The sequence below is a fragment of the Echeneis naucrates genome, chromosome 12, assembly GCF_900963305.1.
Source record: "Echeneis naucrates chromosome 12, fEcheNa1.1, whole genome shotgun sequence".
In the NCBI taxonomy this organism is placed as follows: domain Eukaryota; kingdom Metazoa; phylum Chordata; class Actinopteri; order Carangiformes; family Echeneidae; genus Echeneis; species Echeneis naucrates.
In genome coordinates, this window is record NC_042522.1 from 11,407,361 (window position 1) to 11,430,431 (window position 23,071).

Genomic DNA, 23,071 nt, shown 5'->3' on the forward strand with positions numbered 1-23,071 from the left:
GGCTTTGCATCACCACACGGACACAATTCCCAGTCGCAGTAGGAGTTGTGTCTGCCTGGTGATGTTTGCAGCGTGTCAGTCTGCAATGAAACTTTGCACATGCCTGCTAGCGGATCAGGTTTTTTTTTTAACTTGTTAGTGGTTTTGATTCACAGTAGGTTTTCATTTGGTCAACACAATTAAGAGGAAATTAGCATTACGAACATGCTGTTTGTAAATGGTCTGTTTAGCCGCCCTGATCCAACTTTCCTTTGCCTGGAGAATACATTATTCAAACTGCATTTTTTTTCTTCTGGCAGCATGAGTGGATGTATGAAATGTAACTGTTAAAGGAGAGGTTTGTTATTTTAGATTCTTTAAGTGTCCATATGAACACTGAAACAGTTTTTTTCTTGCAGTGGCCTTCTCGCATGTTTATACCGGAAGAATTGATCAGGAGAGCTTCAAGGAATGAGGACGCAAAGTCTTTTTAATACGTTTTTGCACGTGGATGTATTTCCCCATTGGTGACATGGAAAGCCCAGGATCCATCCCATGCTGTCGTGAACTGAATCGCAACAAAAACTGTTTCACACATCCAGATCAGGTTACCAATGAGAAATCTGACAATGATGGCAGGTCCTGTAGTACTGAAGAAACGCTTAGCATCCTTTCTCCACCTGCATCCACACCCAGCTTTGTTACAATGTACCACGTCGCAGGAGGCAATCTGCTCTTTTGTTGCCTTTCCCAGCCAGAAAACCACCCATCCATTGGTTTTAAACTCTTCAGGCGCACTTCAGTTGGAGTCTATTCTATTTTACAATTCCAGCTGGGGGAGATTTATTGTTATTAGTCACGAAGGCAGACTGCCCGTCTCAGAAAATGAGCAGCAGTATGGTGTGTTGCTTATTTTATCTATCCATCCATGATGAGGCAGGATTGTTAGTTACTGGGATGAAATAAGCACCATGTGTTGTGATGCGGGGTCAGAAAAGCTGAGAGCAGTTTTGTCCTCACGAGTCTCACTCTCGGGTTGTGCAGACTCGACATCTGATTGGCTGAGGATCGCACCAGCTCCGAGTAAAGCAAAGGATGCCAGGGTGCTGAGGCAGTGCATGGACTGGATGCAGACCGAGCAGCCACACGGCATCACGGTGATGCTGCTTCACCGCCTCAAACTTTGAAGGACTCTCTCCGCCGAGGGTGGACACATTTATGCGCATCTGGCTGCCAAGTTGAGTGTGATGTTGTGGCCGCATGTTTTAAAAATCCCTCTCACCGCCAGCGCCACTTCCACCGACACATCCTCTCAGGAGTGATGGGCTCTAAGTTGACCAGACAGAGAAGTGTCGATTTTGAGAGCAAATTGTCCAAGAGACGGCGGCAGAGGAATGACCTCACCGGAGAAAGCGACAGAAGTGGCGGTGGAGACTTGTTGTTTACCTCCCTGATGCTCAAGTCAGACAAGCTCCCACGGATGCTGCGCAAAAACAACCACAGCCCTTATGTCAGGCGTGTGGCTTGGATCCGGGAGATCCAGAGGCTTCTTCGGGAACAGAAGATGGAGCAGGCGGCTGAAGTGCTGAAACTGCTGAGGAAGGTGAGGGACACTCAGTTCTCTTCAAACTTTGCTGTTGGTGTGATTTAATTGACTCCAGAAAGACACGTGATCAAAAACTTTTCTCACTCTCATGAGTTTTCGTAATTAATTTCCAAATCCCATTCAGACTCACTGAGAAACCACAGCAGAATTTGGTTTGATCAAGGTCAGCAAATGCTTGAGCTGCATTCATTTATTCATTCACTCATCCATCTTCTACCACTTATCCGTTTTCGCGGGGGCGGTGGTTGCTGGAGCCAATCCCAGCTGGCACTGGGCGGGGGCGGGGTTCAACCCCTCACACTCATCCTCTGACCTGCGAGGCAGCAATTAGAGTCAACAACTAACCCAAACGTGATGTGGTTGGACGCAGACGCGGGGAGAACACCAAACTCCAAACAGAAAGGCCCCAAGCCGGGAATCGAACCCGCAATCTTCTTGTTGTGAGGCAACAATTCATTAGAATTTCCGAAAGAGGCGTCCAGCTGTTGTGTCCTGATGTCAATCACTCGTGTCCACTCGTGTCCATGACCACGATGAACGCAGTCACCATGTCAGTCGCTTGAGGAAATCATTCTCTTATGTTTTGTTAATAATTTTTCACATATAAAATCCTTTAATCATTTACTTTTTTGCAGCTCCTCATAAAAAAATGCTGCCATGTGAAAGAACACTGCACTCTCTTTTGATGTCGCTGAGGAAAAATGATACTTATAATGTCTCAGTTGTTGAGGTGCTTGTCTAAATCGCCCACTTGTTTTGTCTGAAAGGGAACTGTTGTGGAGCTGTTTCATGCTCTGAATATTCAATGAGCTCAGACAAACACAGAGCACTGAGTGTATTATATCCTGATCCTTTAAAACAAACCAAAACCATCCACATGAAGACCGACAGTCATTCTTGAACGTGACAAACTTTCTCATTTTAAGTGAATATTTAAAATGGAACAGACTGACTCTCTTATAGAGGCTTTCTACACGAGTCTGTAAGAGACTTACAATCATTTTCAGGGTCAAAGCTGCAGGGATAAAATAAAATCTTACCTAAATGAACAGCTTATCGCTTTCCTTTTTCTGCCATTGTTTAATGCCTCCTGTGTGAAGACAGATTGAAATACGCATAAGAGAGAGGCACATACACAAATCCGCACGTGACGGCGCAGTTTATCCAAACTCAAATGTGCTATTATTAAGCTTTAATCTGTACCCGTTGCACAGCGTTGTGCAAACATGTCTTTGTGTCAGCTTCAAATTAAGATCTAAGATTTCTGTGTAACACCTTCCCTGGTTTAATCCCCCATTTTTTGAAGACTTGAAGACCGACCAGAGAGAAGAGGGGTAAAGGAGTAGTTTTTAGAGCTCAGCTTGAGCTTTCCACTGCCTTCTGGTAGCTGTGCATTCATCAAAGGGGGACAGATTTGAAGTTTAGACAAAAGCAGGTCTGATCAAGAGGGTCCCTGTCATGAAAACTCCCTGCCCAGCTGTACAGTGCCGGAGAATAAATTATATAGAGTGTGCAAATTGAAGCAGGAAACAATGCTGATGGGAAGTGACACATCTCTGAAAAGTCTGAACCAAGGCAGATATAAGTATCTCTGCTCTGAAGCCGTTAACTGAGGATGTGATGCTGTAAGCGTGGGATAAACTCAAACTTCTGCATAGTATATATTCGTATTTGTATGAAGCTGGAGCAATATGACTCATGCATAGTTTCCTCTAAGACATCAATGTGTCTGTCTGTATTTATTAAAGCAGTCCTGCAGTCAGTCATGTCTTACAGGAAGAAGGGTTGGTCGTGAGCACAGGTGACTTTCTCCACAGTTCTCCTCACAGAACTTGAATACTCTTTAGCACCAGCAGCAGCCAGAGTGCTGCTACTGGTGCATGTTGTTGGGGTTGAAGCCAAGTGTCTGACTAATAATACTTCAAGACTGGAGAAAAAACTGGCAGTGGGTCTCCTGTCGTTGTTCTTCGGTGGCAAAGCAGCCTTTTCCTCTCAGGGACGGATGGATTTGGAGATAATCACACAGAGATGATGGTCGCTGGAACATTTTTCGTTCATAAAAAGGAAGTCATTACAAAGAGAAACGAATAACACCGACCTCCGTGTCGTATCTCCATCACAGATCTTCCTTTGGGGCCATTAAGTTAATTAGTTTGGAATCTTGTAGATATTTGTTAGCAAACAAAGAATAAGCAAATAGTCACATCAGTTACGTGCAACAGCATGCACCCAGTAACCAATGTGCAACGACAAGACGCTGATTAAAGTGTGTTGTGCCGGAGGACCTGTATGAAGTCTAAGGTTAGAACTCATGATTCACATTTTATTTCTTCATTTCAGATGACAAAATCTATTTAAGCTGCAATACTCCTCAATGTCTAGTCAACGTTTTATTAGGCGATGATAAGGGTATAAAAATAAAAGTATTACTGAAGTTTCAATATTTGTTTGTTTTTTTTACTTTGAATGCCAAGCACTTAGTTTGAGATGATTGAAAGGAATATATTTGAGATCATAGCTAATGATTTTGATAATCAACTGAATGTTTAAATCAATTTCCAAGCAGAAATGTCTGAACATGCAAAAAAAAGAACTTATACTCAGTGGGAAAAAAATGAATACAGGCCCACATTAATGTACCAGCTTGACCAAAGACAATAGTTAGATGGATGTGACGAGTGATCCACTTCTGATGTCTGTACACTGTGTAGGCCACAACCTGCATCTGATTAGCTTAGCTTAGCATAAAAACACTGGCTCTGAAAGTGGTATCAATCTTCTCATCCAACATCTCAGCCAAAAATATGTATAATTACATTGGCAGCATACTGTAGGAGTTCATGGCCTGCAGCTACCGCACAAATATCAGATTAAAATTCATGTATTGGTGTTAAAGCATTAATTTGAAAGTCAGAGTGAGCATTGTAGATTCTTTTCAGAAATACTGACTTCGGTTTCTGTGTTCACATATGCAACCATAGCTACATTTCTGTAGATGTGAGCAACATGCTCTTTTTAAGCACATCATACTCATTTATTGGAGGTGAAAAGAAAACACTATCCTGTCGCATCTGACTTAACACACTGACCTCCTCCTCTGCCAAAGTTACTGTTGGCTGAGCATTTGTTTTTCAGAAATTTAAGGAAAGCTTTCACATGACAGCCATGTGGTTTTGACTTCATACCTTTGGTTTTGTCATCGTGTCATTTGTTCGCAGAACAGTTCATCCGTCATTCAGAGAGAGTTGGAGGGTCCATCACCTGACAGCTGTGACATGTCTCTTCCTTTAAAGCAGAAAACTGTCATGCTGGAATCGTCGCACCAGGCAAAATATTTAATTGGATTCTAATGAACTGCATGTGTGGGATGATGTTCTGGGTGCAACAGTTTTATTCAGACTTTTTGTGGCAAAGCAGACATCAGATTAGATATGCAGCTCTCACAGGGGCATGTGTAACGGGATCATACAGGATCATACAGTGGTGTGTACAGGCATCCTTGTGTTGGCAAGTAGGAAAACATTGCATGCTTTTATGGGTAGGAATTAGATTAATCCATGGCATCATAGCTCTGCACGTATTTCAGTTTCAACTGTGAATCCCCAATAAAGCTCGACAACAACAGCTGCACTACCGGGCTAACACACATCCACATCCACATCATTATCATTGCAAAATAACCTTTAATTTCATCTCCCGTGCTTTCCTTTCTTTGGAGACATTTGGTATTCACAGTCTGCACAAAATGAGGTTTATTGAAGGGGGAGCTGATCTGGAGGATAACCCAGCTTCAGGGAATCCCACAGCTTCTCTCTGCTGCAATAAATCAACTGAAAACCTGGAGGAGGAGAAAATGCTGATGGGAGTTTTCCACATTGCCCCCACTGTGCCCTGAAGTGTTGGGTTTGTTTTTACACAGCATCAGCTTCACCGCTCCTATAGCGAGGAGCCAGTTTTACATGATTTAACACATTCATTACTATAAACTGGGGAAAGATCGTCCAGACTATTCTTCTCACACAGCAGCACCAGTTATGTCAGTGATGTAACAATATACATGAGAAGAGGAAATCATTTTAAATGTTTGTGTTGATGAAGCAACATGCTGATGGGGCCATTCGATGAGTCCTAAAATGGTATGTCTCAAGCACTGACGTCTTCATTTGAAAAGCACCTGAACTCGCAGCTTCAATATATTTACATTGTCACAGCAAATGGAAAAATCTGAAGATGATTCAAATAGCAACCCTTGGGGATGAGTCCTGGTCCCTGCCTATTCTTATTAAACTGTTCTGCTAAATCTCTTCTTTTGCTAATGTAAAAGTGACTTAAACATACACCTAAAATGTGGAGATTGAAGGTAGAAAGCTGAAGTATGTTAAACTGGAAAAGAAAAATATTGTGGTCAGGTGATTAAGAGGTGTGCTTTATGAAAATCATATGTCGTAATCTTAACTTGCTTAGATGTTACTCTTAAAGCCCCTCACAGGCACACACGTATGCCAGGATGTCAACGGCACCACTTTTATGCTCCAAAGGCATCATTTCTGAATTTATTCATCACGTGTCAGGTTTATGCATAGTTTACCAAATCGTCTCTATCTTTTGCTTCTTCTCTCCCAGGACTTGGGCCTCCAGGGGACATCGCTAAATGACATTTTGTACAAGAACGCAGCCTTTCTCAACCTGGTGGACCCCATTTCTCATGAGCTGCTGCTCAGTCTGGCCCGGGACCTGCAGTGCCCAAAGAGGGTACGAATCAAGGCAAACAATCACTCTGTACAAACACAACAGACTTGAAATACATGCCTGTGCATTTCTTCCTAAGTGCACATGTCATGTTTGTTTTCATGCTACTGGGATAAGAATGAACTGGCGGTATGCTTCCCGCAAGAACAATGACCAACTAAGGAGCAAAGGCAAATATTATTTTGAGTGCATCAACATAATGAGTCACTATGCATATTTGGATAACTGTCTGAATATGTTCAGTGTTCAGATATGTTAACTTTATCGTATGGCAACTTCTCTTTATCACCATCATGACGCATTTGTTCACAAGGGTTTGTATTTAAGTAAGATACAAATCAAACTGATTTTACATTTTTCAGATGGTGACTTTCAAGAGAAGTTTGAGCTTGCCTTTTCAGAAATGTTTATTTTTCTTTAGACACACTTCACAGAGCGATCTGTGGAGTCCTGTGTGCTGTTCCCAGCTGTAGAGAGGGGCACCTGTGTTTTACGGCGAGGGAGAAGAGGTCAGGGATGAGTGGGAAGGCCAAAGGGAGGCACTGACTCTGCAGCCGGCTCAGTGTGGTCGGTCTTCCCTGCTGCTCCCCTGCTCTTTCAGCACACTGGTTCATTGGTTGGGGCTGTAGGTGTGTGAGATGATCTTTTTTAGTTGATACCTACTGGCAAGTGTGGGCAGGTGCCCACTGATCGTCATACTGTGGTCAGCGGGTCTGTGGAGCAGTGTGGCTTCATTGGCGCCAACAGTGAGAGCACTTTGAGGGCAATGACAGGTGGTAGGTGTCCAGTGGGATCAAACTGGGATTCCACTGGTGCTGTGAAGTCTGTCGAGTCACGAGCTACAGACACCTCTCGTCGATTGTAGGGAATACAAAAACTATCATGGGGTTTGAGACAGGGGTTGGTGTTGTTATCAGTGTTTTCTTGCCACCTAGTGACCTGAACAGCTATTGTAAAGACAGCCATTAACACATAAATCACATTTGTGGAGAGCATTGCTTGTTTATTTTTCAAAGCAAAAGAAGGGGTAAAGGAGGCAAAAACAAAAGGTCATTGGAGGTTTATTAAAAAAGATAAGAAGCCGTTATCGTTCTGAAATAGATTGACAGGTAAAGACTGTCAATTGTAAATTAAATGCTTATAGATATTTGATGCTGTAAAGGGTTTGTTAATATCAATAAAGTTAACACTGAAACAGGCCTGAATGCAACAAATACTCACTCTTCATCATTAACCAATGTCAGAGAGCACTTTACCATTCATTTGTATGGGAATAATGATCCCAATAAATTTGATACAATTTGAAATGTATCCAAACTGAGTCAGCTCATACGCTCATAGCTTGGCATACAAGTCCGATATTAAAATTCAAATTACATTTCAAACTCAAGTATGAGGGCGATAACGGCACAGAATCAGCTCTGAGAAGCTGTAAAACACAGACCCCGGGGCTCGAGATAGAGTCTGAGGTTATCTGATTTAGGAAAAGATGGCTTGCTTTAAGATTACGTTGCATTGGTCTAGTTTTAACTTAAGTACAGATAATAATCACCTGAAAGAAACAGGAAAGCCCAAGAGGAAGGGAGGCAAAGTGAGTGGCTGGCAGTGATGTTCTTCTGACTGGCCAGCGACCCATGGCAGACGATACTGTCAGACGTGACAAGGATGTAGAGAGGCAGTGTGCTGGATTCAAGTCCTGGCAGCTTCTGTAGCTGCTATTTTTCACCACGCTGAGATTAATTTGATCATATCTTCAGCGACATATTGAGAACTATAAGATACACAGTTTGTGAGTGATGTGAATTTCATGATCGTCAGTCACAGACAGTTATTTTAATGCACGTATATTTTTGATGTGCTCATTTCTAACAGTGTTCACTGAGTTAGTGCGCTGCACATTTAGGGATCCCTGTTGATTCTTCCAGACCACAGTTTTCTAATACTTTCACAAAGCAAATCGGTTTGCGCAGCTGTAACATCGTGTTCAGTCATGCAAGCAACTCAGGCAGCAGCGCTGAACATTTTGAAGTATGAGGCATGTTTGTTTATCGGCCAAGAAAAGGAGTGGAATGGTTAATCGCCTGAAGGTAAATTGCCCCTGTCTTTTCCTTTTCTCTCTCACCACATTGGTTTTTTCTTGTTGTCATCTTGTAGAATTAATTGGACTGAGCCTGTTCAGTGTAACCCTTTCCATTTAAAGTGTTTGATGGAGACTGAAGAGAGAAAAGAGAAGGCAAAGAGGAGGAGGAGACATGGAGGAAGACAGAGGCAGAAGGGAAGCTAAATGAATGTTTCTATGTATGATGAAAATGTTTGAAAAGGCAAAAGACAAGAAGTAAGTGCTTTGTAAACAAATACAAATCAGAGCATCTGTATTTTACAGGCATAAAGACAAACAGCAGACAGCTCTTTATAAATGACTTCTGATTTGTAGATATGTGGCCGTTTGTCATTCTTTGTGTGTGTGGGTGTGCGTTGCAGGAGACTGACTCTCTCAAATCCACCAACAAGATCTGCCGGCAGCTGATTTACCACCTGACCCCTCACTCCAAGTGGACGAGACAGAGCGTGCCCAGGAGGAAGTCTCAGGCCTGGTAAGTGTGTCCTCTCCACTGTGCCATTAGTCTTCAGATCGACAGTTACTGCCACAGTAAACACATCCTCGCCATCTGCATCCCTGCCAATCATAATCCTCCACTGAGACACGATTTTGACTTGGACAAGTCCTTTGCCTCATCCTGGGAAGATTTTCCCTCAATACTTTAAGATTTGTGATATTTGATTAATTAGACTTTAGGGTTGTCTTGGTGCTAAAATCCATTCGTTCATTCATCTTCAACCGCTTATCCGTTTCTGGGTCACGGGTGCTGGAGCCAATCCCAGCTCACACTGGACAGGTCAGTCCATCGCAGGGCCAACACGCAAAGACAAACAACCACACACTCACACTCAGACCTACAGACAATTTAGAGTCATCACTTCAGTCATCACACAGAAAGGCCCCAAACCTGGAACCGAACCTGGGACCTTCTTGTTGTGGGGCAACAGTGCTGCGCTAAAATTGTCCACTCTTTTTTTTCCTTACGGTATTTCTAGGATTTAATTCAACTAATGAAACTGATTCCAATGAACCCCATAATTGATAGTGAAATTCCTTATACTCAGATTTTCACATATGAACATTTCATATTCGTCACATGATGGGATTTTTTTATTTTTTTTGCAAATACACACCATCTTTGAATTGGAAAGGTGCCCAGCCAACAGAATGATTCGAGCCTCTGCTGTTCAGTGTCATTTTACATATGGGCAGTTACAACGCAGAGTCTGCTGATCATGACCTGCCGCTGTATCACTATTATGTCGTGACAGTTAAGGTTTGGCTGGAGTTAGTGATCAAAACGCTTTTGTTATGATCAGTGATGGATAAAATAAAATCATAGAGAGGTTCAGGTCTTAAAATTTAACAATCCCTTCAACCTCTTCCCTGTATACACTTTTTTCATAGTTTCACTTCAGCCCAGAAGATATTATTGTTCTGAGCATCATGCATCTACACGTAGTTTGTTAATTCAAATTGGAATTAATTATTATTATGTTATTATTATTAACGACACCAGCAATAATAAGAATAACATTTAAAAGAAAATAACTTGCATTATGTTATATGCATTTAAACAACCCTTGCAAGCACACAGCCATGCATGCATGGCGGAGAACATATGAAGTCCGCATAGAAAGGGATGAAAAACCCAGAACCTTCCCACTCTGAGGCTACTGCACTAACCACTGCATCACTGTAGTGCCCTAAAGGCAAAAATACCAGGAAAAAATTTACTCAAATGAGAAATAGCAAGCAAACATGTGTCTAGGTGGGCCATGCTGGTGGTAAAGCTGAGCAATGAGTGTTTTGTCATTTATGGAGGTCCACAGCTACGGGCTGTGGGAATTACAGAAAATATGTGGTACCTTTAATACATCGAAGTTTTGTTCCCCATACCAAGAACTAAATAGTTCTTGCGTTAATTTGTGACCCATCTTTTTCACACTTGCCCCTCAGCAGCAAATAAAGTTTCCTGTCCAATAGCACAGTGACAAACACATCCTCACTTTAAACATTCATGAGATCTGTGATTTGTTTTTACAGATTCTAACAGCTCAGAGTGTTTTTTTTGTTTTTTTTGGGGGGGGGGGTTTGACAGTATCCCACATCATCATTAATGTGTACTCCCAAACCGTCTTCAGAAATGACCCGCTGAAACTAGAAAGCGAGAGAGGTAGCGTGAGCAAGTCTGAGATAAAACTTGCATCATTAGAGCCTAATTATCTCTGCTGAAGGACAAATAAAGCAAGAAACTGATTTCAGCATTTGGGAAAGCAAATAAAAATGCTCTCCAGCTCAGATCAAATAACAGGTGCATTTTTTAGGAGACGTAACAAAGAAATAAAAAGTATGTTTCAAATGATGATCATGAGTCTCCTGCTCCCTGAGCAATTAACCCAGATTGAAAGATTTTTTGACAGTTTGAGCTGAATTCCCGCCCAAGCCTCTTGGTTGCAATGTTGTGAAATAACACTCAACAAAACAACAAGGCAGACTTTCCCATTGTGCTCATTAACAAGCTGTCTCTCTCTGAGCCTCCACTGCAACCATCCAGCTCTTTACTGGTGTTTTTTTCTCCATGATCATTACACCTGCTAAAATGTGCAGAAATGAACGTGCTTGGATCAAGTGAATCTCCAGGATGCATTTTTCATGGTGTCAGGTGATGTTATTGACTTTCCATTATACTTTCCCCTCATTTCCCTCCTGCCCCCCCATTTTTTTTTTTTTTTTTTGTTTCTCGCTCTTTGATTTTTCCTGTTTTAAAATCCATTTCCTTTGCACTGATTTTCTTCCCTTCCTGTTTTCCTGTGGGATTTTTCCTTCCTTCTTTTGAGAGTCCATTTTGTTCAACAGTTGCCACACAGAGCGGTTCTGCAGTTTGAGCTGAGACTCTGGGGAAGCGCTCTGTCAGACAGAGAGAAAAAGGAGGGAGGTGGAATCACTGCAAGGTTACAGATTAGAAATTGTGTGTTTCCCTCTTTTTCCTGCCTCACTCTGAATCGATTGAGAATTTGATCTCTTCATGTTTAGGAATGGAAAAGCATTAGCTATCAGATAATCTATATGGAATGCACATTCTTATTTTCTCCATGAAATGATTTTGGATAAATCTAGAAAATGTGCTGCAGCCTGTTCCCCAGCCGAGCCTCAAATTGGATTGGTTTTATGAAATGTATGTATTTGGTAGCAAATCCTTCTGAGACAACACATTAATCATAACTCAAGTTTTATTAATCCTGCCTGAGTCTCTTTGTAATATCGTAACTGCAAAGCAACTGTCTAAAAGTTAATATATTATCAAGGCAATTTCATTTTTCCACTGCACTGTCATGTGCCAGGTTTCTGAGACATACAATACTGCTGAGTCCCCAGAGATCTGTTTAATGTCATTGTAATTCGAACTGAATTTCAGATTCATCAAGTTCTTTTTTTTTTTTTTTTTCATTGCACTAAAATTGCCCTTCTAGCACATTTTGACAAGATTAGCTTCTGATTGCAGATGTTATTGCATTGCTTGTCTTTACTGCAAGGCAGTAATTGATGCTTACCACAGCTTTTACACAGTTTAGTACATTTAACAAAATTACTTTGGTTCAGCACGTAACCTGATTCTTATCTTCAGTGTTAACCATCCTATGCTGCAATGACACTGCAAGGAAATCACAAATGAGTTTTTCTTTATTTGCATCATAGAAAACAACATTTAGTAAACTGCTAATATGTAGTCGTGCCAAATGAAGAAAGAAAACAGTCATAGCTGTGACAGCTGTTTAGGCAGGTCTGGTCATCTGTGGGTGAGCGTAGATAGTCCGTCTGACTCTCCATATTTGACCGAGACGTCACACTGCTCAGATGGAAGTGCTTTTCCTCCCACTGCGAAGGTGTCCAGAAGTCATGTCCTCAAGTTATTTAAATTTGTATGAAGCTTAATAGTTCCTGCAAACCGGACTTTTGCAGGAACGTGGAACAGTTTTTTTTTTTTTTTTTTTTTTTTTTACAGCCTATGATGAATCTAAATAGACTGTATTAATATCAAAGTAATAAATCAGTCTTTGGGAGAGCTTAGTTGAAAAAGCAAACATTTTCTTCAGATGACCGTCCAGCACAGTCAGTGCTCTGCTGATTTCACCATCTGTAACTTTGTCCAGGAACAAACATTATGTTTGAAAATGCATCACCGAGTGTTTATATTCAGTGAAATACTCCAAATGCTCTCCAAGAAGATTTGACCATTTAACCGCGTCTCGAAATTTGTGCATGTCAACAGTTTAATGACGTATCGTTTGCATCATCCGTAGTAACAACGCTAAGCCAAACTGTTATGAAAGAAGAGCTGCGAGAAAGACCGTTTGTTCGATTCCCATTCAGACTAGCACTTCTGCCTTAACTCATGTTTTGCACATCTTTCATACAAAGTAGTTCAGCTGAGCAGGTCTGTAGTTCCAAAAGGTTCTTCTATTAAAGTATTGTAGGAGCGTAAAGAAGCTCTTTCTAACTTTTTCTACTGCTGTATCATCAACGTGAGCATTACCAGCTGTTTACTTAGCAGTCTAGGGGAAATGTTGCAGGTTCAGCAGAACATTTAATTCCCTCACCCGCCTAGAGCTGTCTTCAGCAGTGAGAGCAACGTCAGTGTTAACATGCCTCTCTCTTTCTGGTAGTGATTTAATCATGGCTGAATTGTCCCATCATTGTGCCAAAATTGACAATCCTTGCCTGTTCATGACATTCAGCAGCAGAGAAACCTTAGAAATAGCTCATTGACGTGTCCTGATCGAATGATATGACGCTTAAAGCTGTAGCCTGAGGCTCGAGGTCTGGATTCAACAATTTTCAGATCTCAGCTCACTCTGCCCTTCTGCTCAAGTTTAAATTATCTATCCCAACTACCAACACCTTCTCCTAGTTCTGGTCCTGAAATACTCTTCAGCCTCACAAAAAATCATCCTGTGCTACTTCCAGTGTTTCCCTGAGGCAGCTCAGCTCTCAAATCCCAGCTGCTGACATACAGAACAGGGCTAAAATAGTCCCGTCCATACTGTGCCTAGAGGCTATTGGCTACCCCTCCGAGCAGCCGGTGACCTGCGGCACGTATCTTCCAGACTGTGCTCACAAATTTGTCTCTGCTGTCTCTCCTGACTCAATGTCCTTTCTGCTCCCGTCTGTCTTTGCACATAGGATAAAAAGCAAATTTCTTTTGATAGCACCTGACGTCATCTCTCACTTCTGAATCATACCCTGGCACGCATTACCAGCGAGAAGCTTGTTGAGGCATATTGACTAAAACTACATTTGTTGGAGTGGTGAAAGTTTTATGACACCTGTGGCCACTTTTTTCAACTGCATTTCAATGACTGAATTTCTTAGAGCGCTTCACCGGCTAATCACAAGGGGAAGGCTCACTGGGATCCTCTGCAGTTTCTCTCCTCTCTGCTCAGGCTAATTTGCTTTAATCTTTAAAGAAATCCCTTTCGCTTCCTTTCTTTGCTGTTAAATTGAGCCCTTCTCCTTTACATGATCCTTCCGGGGCCACAAGCACTGCACTTCCCCTCTTCAGTCCTCACTATTGAACAGTAGCAAAGTGGTAAATGTGAAGGTCAGGAGAATTTCCTGTGGGCCATTTCAGGGTCGAACAGATTTCTGGGATAGTGGGAATATGGCGTTACATAAATTAGGCTGTCGCTGCCTTGTGATATTATTTCCTCCCTTTGTCCTGTGCTTTCTTGTTGGTGACTGTCTGTCTTGTCTGATTGTGTTCTACTTCTGTGAAGTGACCTCTGTCCAGTGAAGACCCCGCAGGTGAAATGCTAAGCAGGTGATATTATATTATTTGGCTAGAATACCTACCTAATAATTTCATGGGCTGCAGTATGCTTGTATTAGTTGGATAAAAAGTATATACTGTATGAAAACATTTCCTGCTGAGCTACTGCAGTAAACTGAGTTTTACCCCAGTGGGTTTTTTTGTGTGTTTGTGTTCTACTGACTCATTGTTTTCTGCACTTTTCTATGTCCTTGAGTGATACTGCTATAATAATGATAACAATAATGATGATAATTGTGTTTTAAATCTGATTATACCTGCTTCCCTTTCATGCAGCTGTTGGGCATTTTCTGGAAACAAGCACAGATGAATTTTCTGCCACGTGTTTACTGTAAATGTGACATGTGAGCCATGCATCATTTGCCTTTAAAAACTGTGAGACCAGTTTCTGGATCTGAGTCACCACCCAGTGATGAACAGACTCTGGCTCAGCTTACTTGACCTCTGCCTAGCCCGCAAGGTCAACTCCAAAGGCAAGGGCGAAACTATCCGACAACACAGGGGATGAATGTGAGAAAAATATGAATTTGTGTTTTTTGAGCGTGTGTGAATGGGTTTGCTCTGGTGGTATTTTCAGGCTGGAGATGTGGGCTATTCCACTTGACTGCATGCTACACTCAGTCTGCTCAATCTGCTGTTTGACCTCCACTTTTAATAGAGACTTAAAGATCCAGCCACCATCCTCATCCATGAATAATTGAGGGCTTTCCGTGGTAGAGACTGAGATCCTGGAAGATGAGGGGGAGGGGGGTGAGACAGTCAGTATGTGTCTCCCCAATCATCGGGACACAGACCCATAAAGAAAAAATTAGGACGATTAAATGTGTTGCTCTGTAAATAAAAAGTTGAAGGTGCTTTTACAGTAACTTTGCAGAAATGTTTTAACTTTTTAAAGCATGCTGCTCGAAATAAACACATTTGAAGGCTTCCTTGGTTTTCATCCAGGAACTTAACCCCTCTTAACCTCTCATTGATTGGATTTTAACTATATATCTGGGATAAGGCTGCTGCTGCTGCTGCAGCTCTACAGAAATCAGGATTGCTGGGATTCTCGTATTTATGATGATCTGCGAGTCTCGATCTTTTAAGGCTCACACAGATCACTCCCCACAGTCAAACCCCTCAGCTTGTGTTCGGAGCCTTGCATTTTAATGCTGGTTTCGTAACTGTGCTTTGACATAGTATAGCAGACACAGGCGCACTCCTCCATGATATACAGTTATGTAATGCAAACTGTTTTTCTGTGTGTTCTGTCACAGTATTCTTTTCTCCTAAGCATCCAGTTTGTCACATCAAATCAAATCAAGGGTGAATTTATAGCTCATCCAAGGAGTACATTTTGCATTTTACGTGCCATGTAGGTGCAGTGTGGTACATTCTGTACCATGATTTTATAATCATTGGCACAAAAGCTCAAGTATGCTTTTATCTGCGGTCCGAAGTCATGTATTATTAGGTGTTAGGGGTGGGAATCTTTTACGATCTCACGATTTAATTTGATTCCAATTTTTCCAATTTTTGAGGCTATGAATCATATGATTCAAAATAAATTTTCGATTCAGAACAATTTGATTCATAATGATTTCTGCTTCAATCTGTAGGTGTGCAAAGGATGCTCATGATCTGCATGCCGCATTCGGTAAATAGGGCCCCATAAAGTCTGCGATCACGGAATCACAGAATTAGACATTAAAAACATAATAACACGGAACTGGCTGACATTTTAGATAAAAGTTTTTGTTGTTGTTGTGGTTTTTTTCCGGAATAAAAAGAAACAAATCGAAAACGAGAATGCTCCGCAGGGCTCACTAGTAATTTACACCCCCTACCCATGAATGAATGAATAAATAAATGAATGAACGAACAAATGACTGGACTAGACCAGAGACCGGACCCCTGCAGTATGCTGTTTCTATCACTCAGTTTAGTTCCCATCAACATTAGTACTTTCCCTCATACTTTGAATTTCAGAAGAGGCTGAACCAAGTGACTGATCTGTGAAGTTGAAACACTGCACAGCCTAGAACTGCTCCATTGACAGCGCAGAATGGAGGAAGCCCTGATCAACCCGTCCACTAAATGTTTCACTGAAATTTAATCCAGTCATAAATGAGCTTTGAGGCTATTTTTTCCTTCCCAGAAAATATTCCATTATCCCCATGAAACTGGAGGACACTGGATACTATATGCAATCACCACTTTCATGTTACCCAGCACATTTTCTACAAAACCGTAATATCAGTGTGACAGTTGTATAGTTGAGAAAATGGCACATTTAACTACATTTTTCGCTCAGAGTGGCTTTAAAGGATTCTCATTAACAGAAGCCAAACTGTCCTAAGGCAGTCACCGATTTGATGCTAAACCTGACGTGAGTCAAACAAGCTGGTTCAAGAAATGTTCAGCATTGTAGCCCACAGTCACAGGCCTGAAGGCACAGTCAGATAAGATACATGCAGAGAAACAAAGGAGCCATCCTTTACCTGCTGCCTTTCAAAGAATGAGTTTGTCTTTAGAGTCTCATAGGATCTCCCACAGCTGAACCAGACCACTGCTCATGTATTATACTCATGCCTTAAGGCAAAACATGTCAAATTGATCAGAGGAATAAACGAGTCGATACCGAAGTGTTGATGAAGCAGACATTGATTTGTCCGATCTCACAGGTCTGTGGAAGGGCATCCATCCCCATCTTAGATTTTTCAGAAGCTTTTATTTTACTCCCCTGAAATGAATCAAGTGTGTCTGTGTGCTCAGCAGGAAATAACTCTGAATTCGTATTTAGAGTTTCTGCTCTCAGCTGAAATACTGACAAGTATTTCCAATCTTTTCAGTCACACCAACAGTGTGCAAGATCTTTGCAGGTTTTAACATCTGGGCCACCAGCAAGAAAAATATTTGAACATTATGAAGAATATATGTTAATCAGTGAGACTTACAGGTGCTGTTTGTTACATCACCAAGCTAAGCTTAGCCAGCAAGCTGTAAGCTGAGTGATATCTACAGTTGAAATGATTGATTCAATTCATTTAATGATCAAAGTTCATGAATGAATGGAGAAAATGATCAGCAGGTTAATGGTTCATCAAATTATTCCTGAGTGGTATCAAGTTTGAAAAGCAAATAAGGCTGAGGCTAAGTGTGATTGGTCCGCAGTAGCTGCAGTGAAGCCTCACAAAAAAGAGAGTGAACGCTCAGGAAAAAAAGAAAATTCTGTTAGTTTAAGAAAGCCACACAGAGCCCATTGTTATACTAAACCTCACAGTAAACGAACATGGAGAAAAAATTATCACCTCTGACACCCCCCCTGTCTCTTGATGTATTACTGATTCATGAGAGTAAATGAAGGGGAACGTGTACTCCATGCGGGTGGGCAGATTACAAGTTTCTCCTGCCATTTGCTTTTAGCTCTCCACCCTGGTGGCAGAATATTGAAAGGCTGTACAACTCCTCCTTGTATGAATGCCATTGTATTTTAATCGAGGAGCCTGCGCTCTCGTGCCCAGCACTCTTATAAATATTCAACTCTTCAGCTCTCCACCTCTTCCCAGTTCTGTGAGGGAGTGTTTGGTTGCGTTCATGTGGAAAAATGATTAGCAGAATGTTGAAGCCACAGACTAATGCAGATAATGAGCACTTAACTTCTGCAACAGCAGTGGAGACAACCAGACTGAATGTATAACCTGGCAATGAAAGGCGCTCGACATGCTCTAGACAATTAGTGTAAATTCAGAAATCAATGGGTCTTCCATGACCTTTAATGGAGAAGCTCTTAGCTGGTCTGTGTAGCACAAAAGAATAAATCTGCAGCAAAATAATGATAAGTAACAGTGCCATCCACCGCTATCATATTATTATTATCCATTATCATACTCTAATCTTCAGTATTTGAACACATTTTGTCCTTGTGCAGTCAGCACAGGTGTTTGTGTGAGAAAGCTCAAGCTACTGTCGGTTTGTTATCTAGTATGAACTCCATCTAGTTCAGTTTAATATCCTTCGCCTCACTCAAAATTTCTTATCTAGAAACTTTGTTAAAAGACACATCCTCGGGTTGTGTTCTGACCTTTTCCTGCAAGCGCCATCTTTTTTGTCTGCACTACTTTTCAGTATCACAACCCCCAGATGTTTTCTTTTCTACTGTTGGGATTTACATAACTGTAGAACAGCAAGGATCCTTGTTCAGTGAGTAAAAGTTAACAACATCCCTGAGGAAGAACAGGCTATGAAAAGCAATTAGACAGCCCGCCTGAACTCCCATTTAACGACCAATAGTTTGATACATGAGAGTCAGTTCTTATTAGATTTCTGCACGGTGGTATCAGCTGCTTCTGAGGAAGTCAATACATGGATTTTCCTGTCAATAGATGGATTTGCCTCAGTTGTTTGCTTTTAAGTGATTCCCAGTGCAGGGGATGCTCTTGTTTAGCATCATGTTTATGCAGGTTGACTTTGAAGATGTTTGCATCTGAGCTGCTCCAAGTGGATATGCACCAGTGTGTACTAACATGGCAGCCACATCAGAGAGATGACACAGTTTTTCGTTGCGTTGTTATCACTTCACAGTGACGACCTATAGTTTCAACTTGCTTCAGAAGTTCTGGCTATGCCCCTGGGCCAGCAGCCAGCCGAGCAGCCCGTGGGTGGAACCGTGCCCACGGTTAGAGCTGGGAGGTAGCAAATTTGGAAGGAAGTCAGTAGCCGTCTTTACTCAGTCTCATTAAAAGCACATTAGAGCCCGTCCTCCCCCCCGTACCACCCACTCAGCTGCAGGACCTGCCCGGCCCGACTTTGTCTGTTGGAATATTTCTTCCTACACAATCATGGCACACAGGTGAGAGGACAGAGCTCCAGGAGAAGCTGGAAAACTCTCATATAAATAAGACCAAAAGAACAAAATTGGATGCTGAAAATGAGTTTTATTACAGTAAAGTGCATAAGCTGCACAGTGGTACAGTAAAAGCATGTGAATTCACAGGAGTGCTTGAGCCTGCCAAGCTGTATATGCAGTCAGACTTTCCCAGCATCTTCAGAAGCCAGTTAAAGTCAATAATGGCTGAGTCAGTCAATGAAGCTATTATTGGAAGTTATAAAATATGAATTATTAATCATCAGTTTAATAAGCATTTAATTGTTTTAAGGGATTTGTCAAGACAAACCTGTACTCCAGCTCCTTAGGGTGAGGATTTTTAACTGCAAAACTTTTTGGTAGCGCAAGTTTTGCAGTTGGTGGTCAGATAAAGAAATTTAAAGATGTCACAGAGGTTAGCTGAAATGATAAAATTTTTCATTATTTTCTGACATTTTAAGGTCTAATCCTGTGGTTTCAAGACCTTCGGGCTTGAAAAAAATAAAATAAAATCAGACACCCTGTTACAGGCAATACTTATCCACTGGAGGTGGCCCTGATTTCTTTTATGGAGTTTAAAGGGATAGAATTTTCCTGTAATTTATAAAGTAGAAAAATTCTAAAAAGAAAATTACACATTAGAGATTATTAAAAAAACTCAAACAAAGAAACTCCATCTATTATTAATAATCACAAGTTCATCATTCAATCATTTGACCCAAATAGTCAATAAAGTAAAATCCCAAATTTTATTGACAGATTGAATGATTAGTTGTTGGCATAATTCTGAACTAAAAAATATACATGAAAACTGATCAGAATATTCAGAGCCTGGTGGTCGGAGGAAAATGTTAATTTCATAACCTTTAAAGTGAGCTATTCAAAAAAGAAAGAATGAATATTGGTGATTCAGTTAGAGCAATGGGACGGCAATGGGAATAAGGAAAAGGTTGAGAAATTGAAAGAAATTGGGAAAGATGCAGTGAGCAATAGTGAGGATATGAAGGAGGGAGAGATGATTTATAGCCTACTCCTGCAATCAATAATCTTGCAAATCACAGCCCTGGTGTGCAACAGATCTTTTCCTTTCCCTTAACCGAGCAGAGAGGGTGACGCAGCCGGACAATTTATGAGGCTCTCAGACAGACTAGAGAACAGGGAAGGATGCAGGGATAATCCTCATTGTGCTTGAAGAAACAAAGGATGAAGTGAAGGCAGACAGGACAAAGACAAAGAGAGGATAAACTTTAGGCCAGTCGAACGCAGCATCTTTCTTCTGTTTGTCAGCTTTTTTAAACAAAGTCTCCCACGCTTCTTCCTCATTGTCATTTGTTTGGCAGCTCTCTTTGCTCTGACTTCTTCCAACTGTAAATGTTAGTAAAACCAAAAGGGGTTTAATGCACTGCAGCAGGCTCTGCCTTTACACCTCAGTGCTGCCGTGACATGCATGCATGCAGCTTTCCAGCTCCTATTAATACATTTCTCTACATTCTGCTGCAGGCAGAACATTTTGTCTCGTACTGCCCGATGCAATCAGAGGCAGTGAAGGATTCGATGATCCAACCTGACAAGTGTGCTCGTTGCGGAATACTTTCCCTCTCGATGGATTCACCTCACACCTGTTGTCTGGAGGCATTCGACTGTAGCTTGTTCCTCTGCAGTGTGTTCGTCCTCCTGCCATCTTTTATCGCCCTCACACAGACGCCTCACTCGTCATCAAAGACATTTATCACCTCCGTCTGTCCGAACTCCAAGGAAAAGCTTGACATTTTGCCTGTTTCTTTGCTGCTGAGAGTTAAATGAGAACCATCTTGTGCACATGAAGAAGAAAGACGCTGCCAGCTGTTGGCTGATTAGGCTTACAATAAAGACGCAAAATAGCTAGAAATCAGCATAAGGCCACTCATCAATATGCATCCGCCTGTGGGTGCTGGTAATTGCTCTGTATTGTAACGCTTGCTATTGCTACATAGCTAACATTAGCATTGACAAGAGCCTCAGCCATCGTTCACTTTACATCACAACAGCAGAGCCTCTTTAGGGCACACTGGATGCTACAGTGGAAAGTAGGAGGCCAGCTAAGACTACTCAGCTAGCATGCTAACCGCTGCTGAGCTTCAGTTGAGTTATTGGCCTCCTCGGTAAATATATGTTCATTCTAATTTTGGAAACAACAAACATTTAAGTTAATTGCACTAATAGCCTCGGAGTCATGAGGCTGACAAACAGTATCTACCTGTTGCTGCTCTTTAACAGATTGTACATGACAGTGATTGGCTGTGACATTGACTTCTTATAGAGTTTCATTGATCAGCTCCAATGACTTATCCACCCATCACTCACAATACTTCAGACACAAGTGACATGATTTGAATCCCTATTTAAAACTGACATTTGTACTGAGAGTGTAACTACAGCTGTTCTTTAAAACAAGGTGACACCTTTGTTTCTAATTGGCTGATTCCAAATCATTTGTTTATTTATTTCTTGTCTTTGATGGTTGTTTTGCACTCAGAGACTTGGCACCAGCTTAGAGATGGCTTTACAGGAATGAAGTGACACCCAAAACAGCTGGCGCCTTTTGGAGGATGATATTCAGCCCAGGAGACAGAATTTTTTGCTCGAGGGAGTCAGACCAAGACATATTTAAATGCAAATGTGTTTCTTTATATTATTGATTGCTACACTCAATCGGTGGACATTGTGATTGTTTTTGCTTACTTTGCAGTTTCCCTGCACTTGTGGGAGAATATGTTATCCAATTATGGAGCTTAAAAAAATCAATAAGCTCTGTATCAATATGTAAAGATCATTTGTCTTCACACATTGTGGAAAATGGACTTGTAATGCTGCAGATTTAGAGCACTGCTTGCAACAGACAGCAACTTTGTCCGTCAAGATCTGTCTCATAAACAAAATTAAATTTAACCTGTTTTGTCTCGTCTATCACAGCCTGAAGACCACCCTGAAGAAAAAACTGTCCGGTGATGTGGTCAACCTGTCCGGCATCCCTCTGTCCGGTCGTGACGTCCATCGCGTGGCCTTCTACCTCCAGAGCAGCAGTGACGCAGTGTCAGCCGTGGACCTGAGCTTCACCGAGCTGCAGGATGAGAGCTTACGGCTGCTGCTGCCTCACCTCAGCTGCCTGCCAAAGCTCACCATCCTGGCCATCAATGGTAACCGTCTGACAGTGGCCATCCTCAAAGACCTGACAGACACTGTAAAGGACCCTAAGAAGTTCCCCAGCCTGGCCTGGATTGACCTGGGAAACAATGTGGATATCTTCACAGTGCCCCAGCCGCTGCTTGTGGCCCTGCGGCGGCGCTTTGGCTTACGCAGCAGTCTCCCCACCATTTATGAGTCTGGCGAGGGACAGGTGTTTGGTTGCTACAATCCAAACATGGAGACCTCTGTGGAAGAGCCCAGTCTATACGAAGAGGGGGATGTGGAGGAAGATGATAGAGAAGAGGAGGAGGACAGGCTGGAGCTTCAAGCCTGGGGCTTTGGAGAAGAAAATGTGTCAAAAACTGTGCAGCTGCACTTCTGTGGGAGGTGATCGCCTAGAGCTGCTTTCTCTGGCAGCCCCTCACATCCCTCTGTATCACTTTGCCCTAAGTCTAGCCTCATGTGTTAGCAGATGTCATATCTGCAGAAGATGTTTACAGTGACCCACATGTTTCTGAAGCCACCTTTAAAAATAAATAACTGTTGTGTTCCCCCCTGGATGCTCTGACTGCTGAATGGTCTGTGTTTGTACAGACAGTGAAATATATTTATATGGATGGATCTTACTGTCTTCATCCAGGAGAAGTTGAACTGAAGTGAGCAGGCTTGCTGTTTTTCACTGCTTTATGTTCCTAAAAATGAATGCTATCACTCCTTGAAGCTTCCCATCATATCTCACCATCCACCGGAGCAGCTGGGGCTTAAGTGCCTTGCAGAAGGGAACCTCAGCAG

At 41.9% G+C, this 23,071-nt stretch overlaps 1 protein-coding gene across 1 annotated transcript; it reads left to right on the plus strand.

The window, feature by feature from the left end:
• The first annotated feature begins 1,276 nt into the window (after positions 1 to 1,276).
• Positions 1,277 to 22,670, plus strand: lrrc75bb (leucine rich repeat containing 75Bb). The gene is made up of 4 exons (XM_029516383.1): positions 1,277 to 1,582; positions 6,209 to 6,337; positions 8,816 to 8,928; positions 22,067 to 22,670. The coding sequence occupies exons 1-4, from the start codon at positions 1,301 to 1,303 to the stop codon at positions 22,668 to 22,670; spliced, it is 1,128 nt and encodes a 375-aa protein (XP_029372243.1). The 5' UTR covers positions 1,277 to 1,300.
• Positions 22,671 to 23,071: the final 401 nt, after the last annotated feature.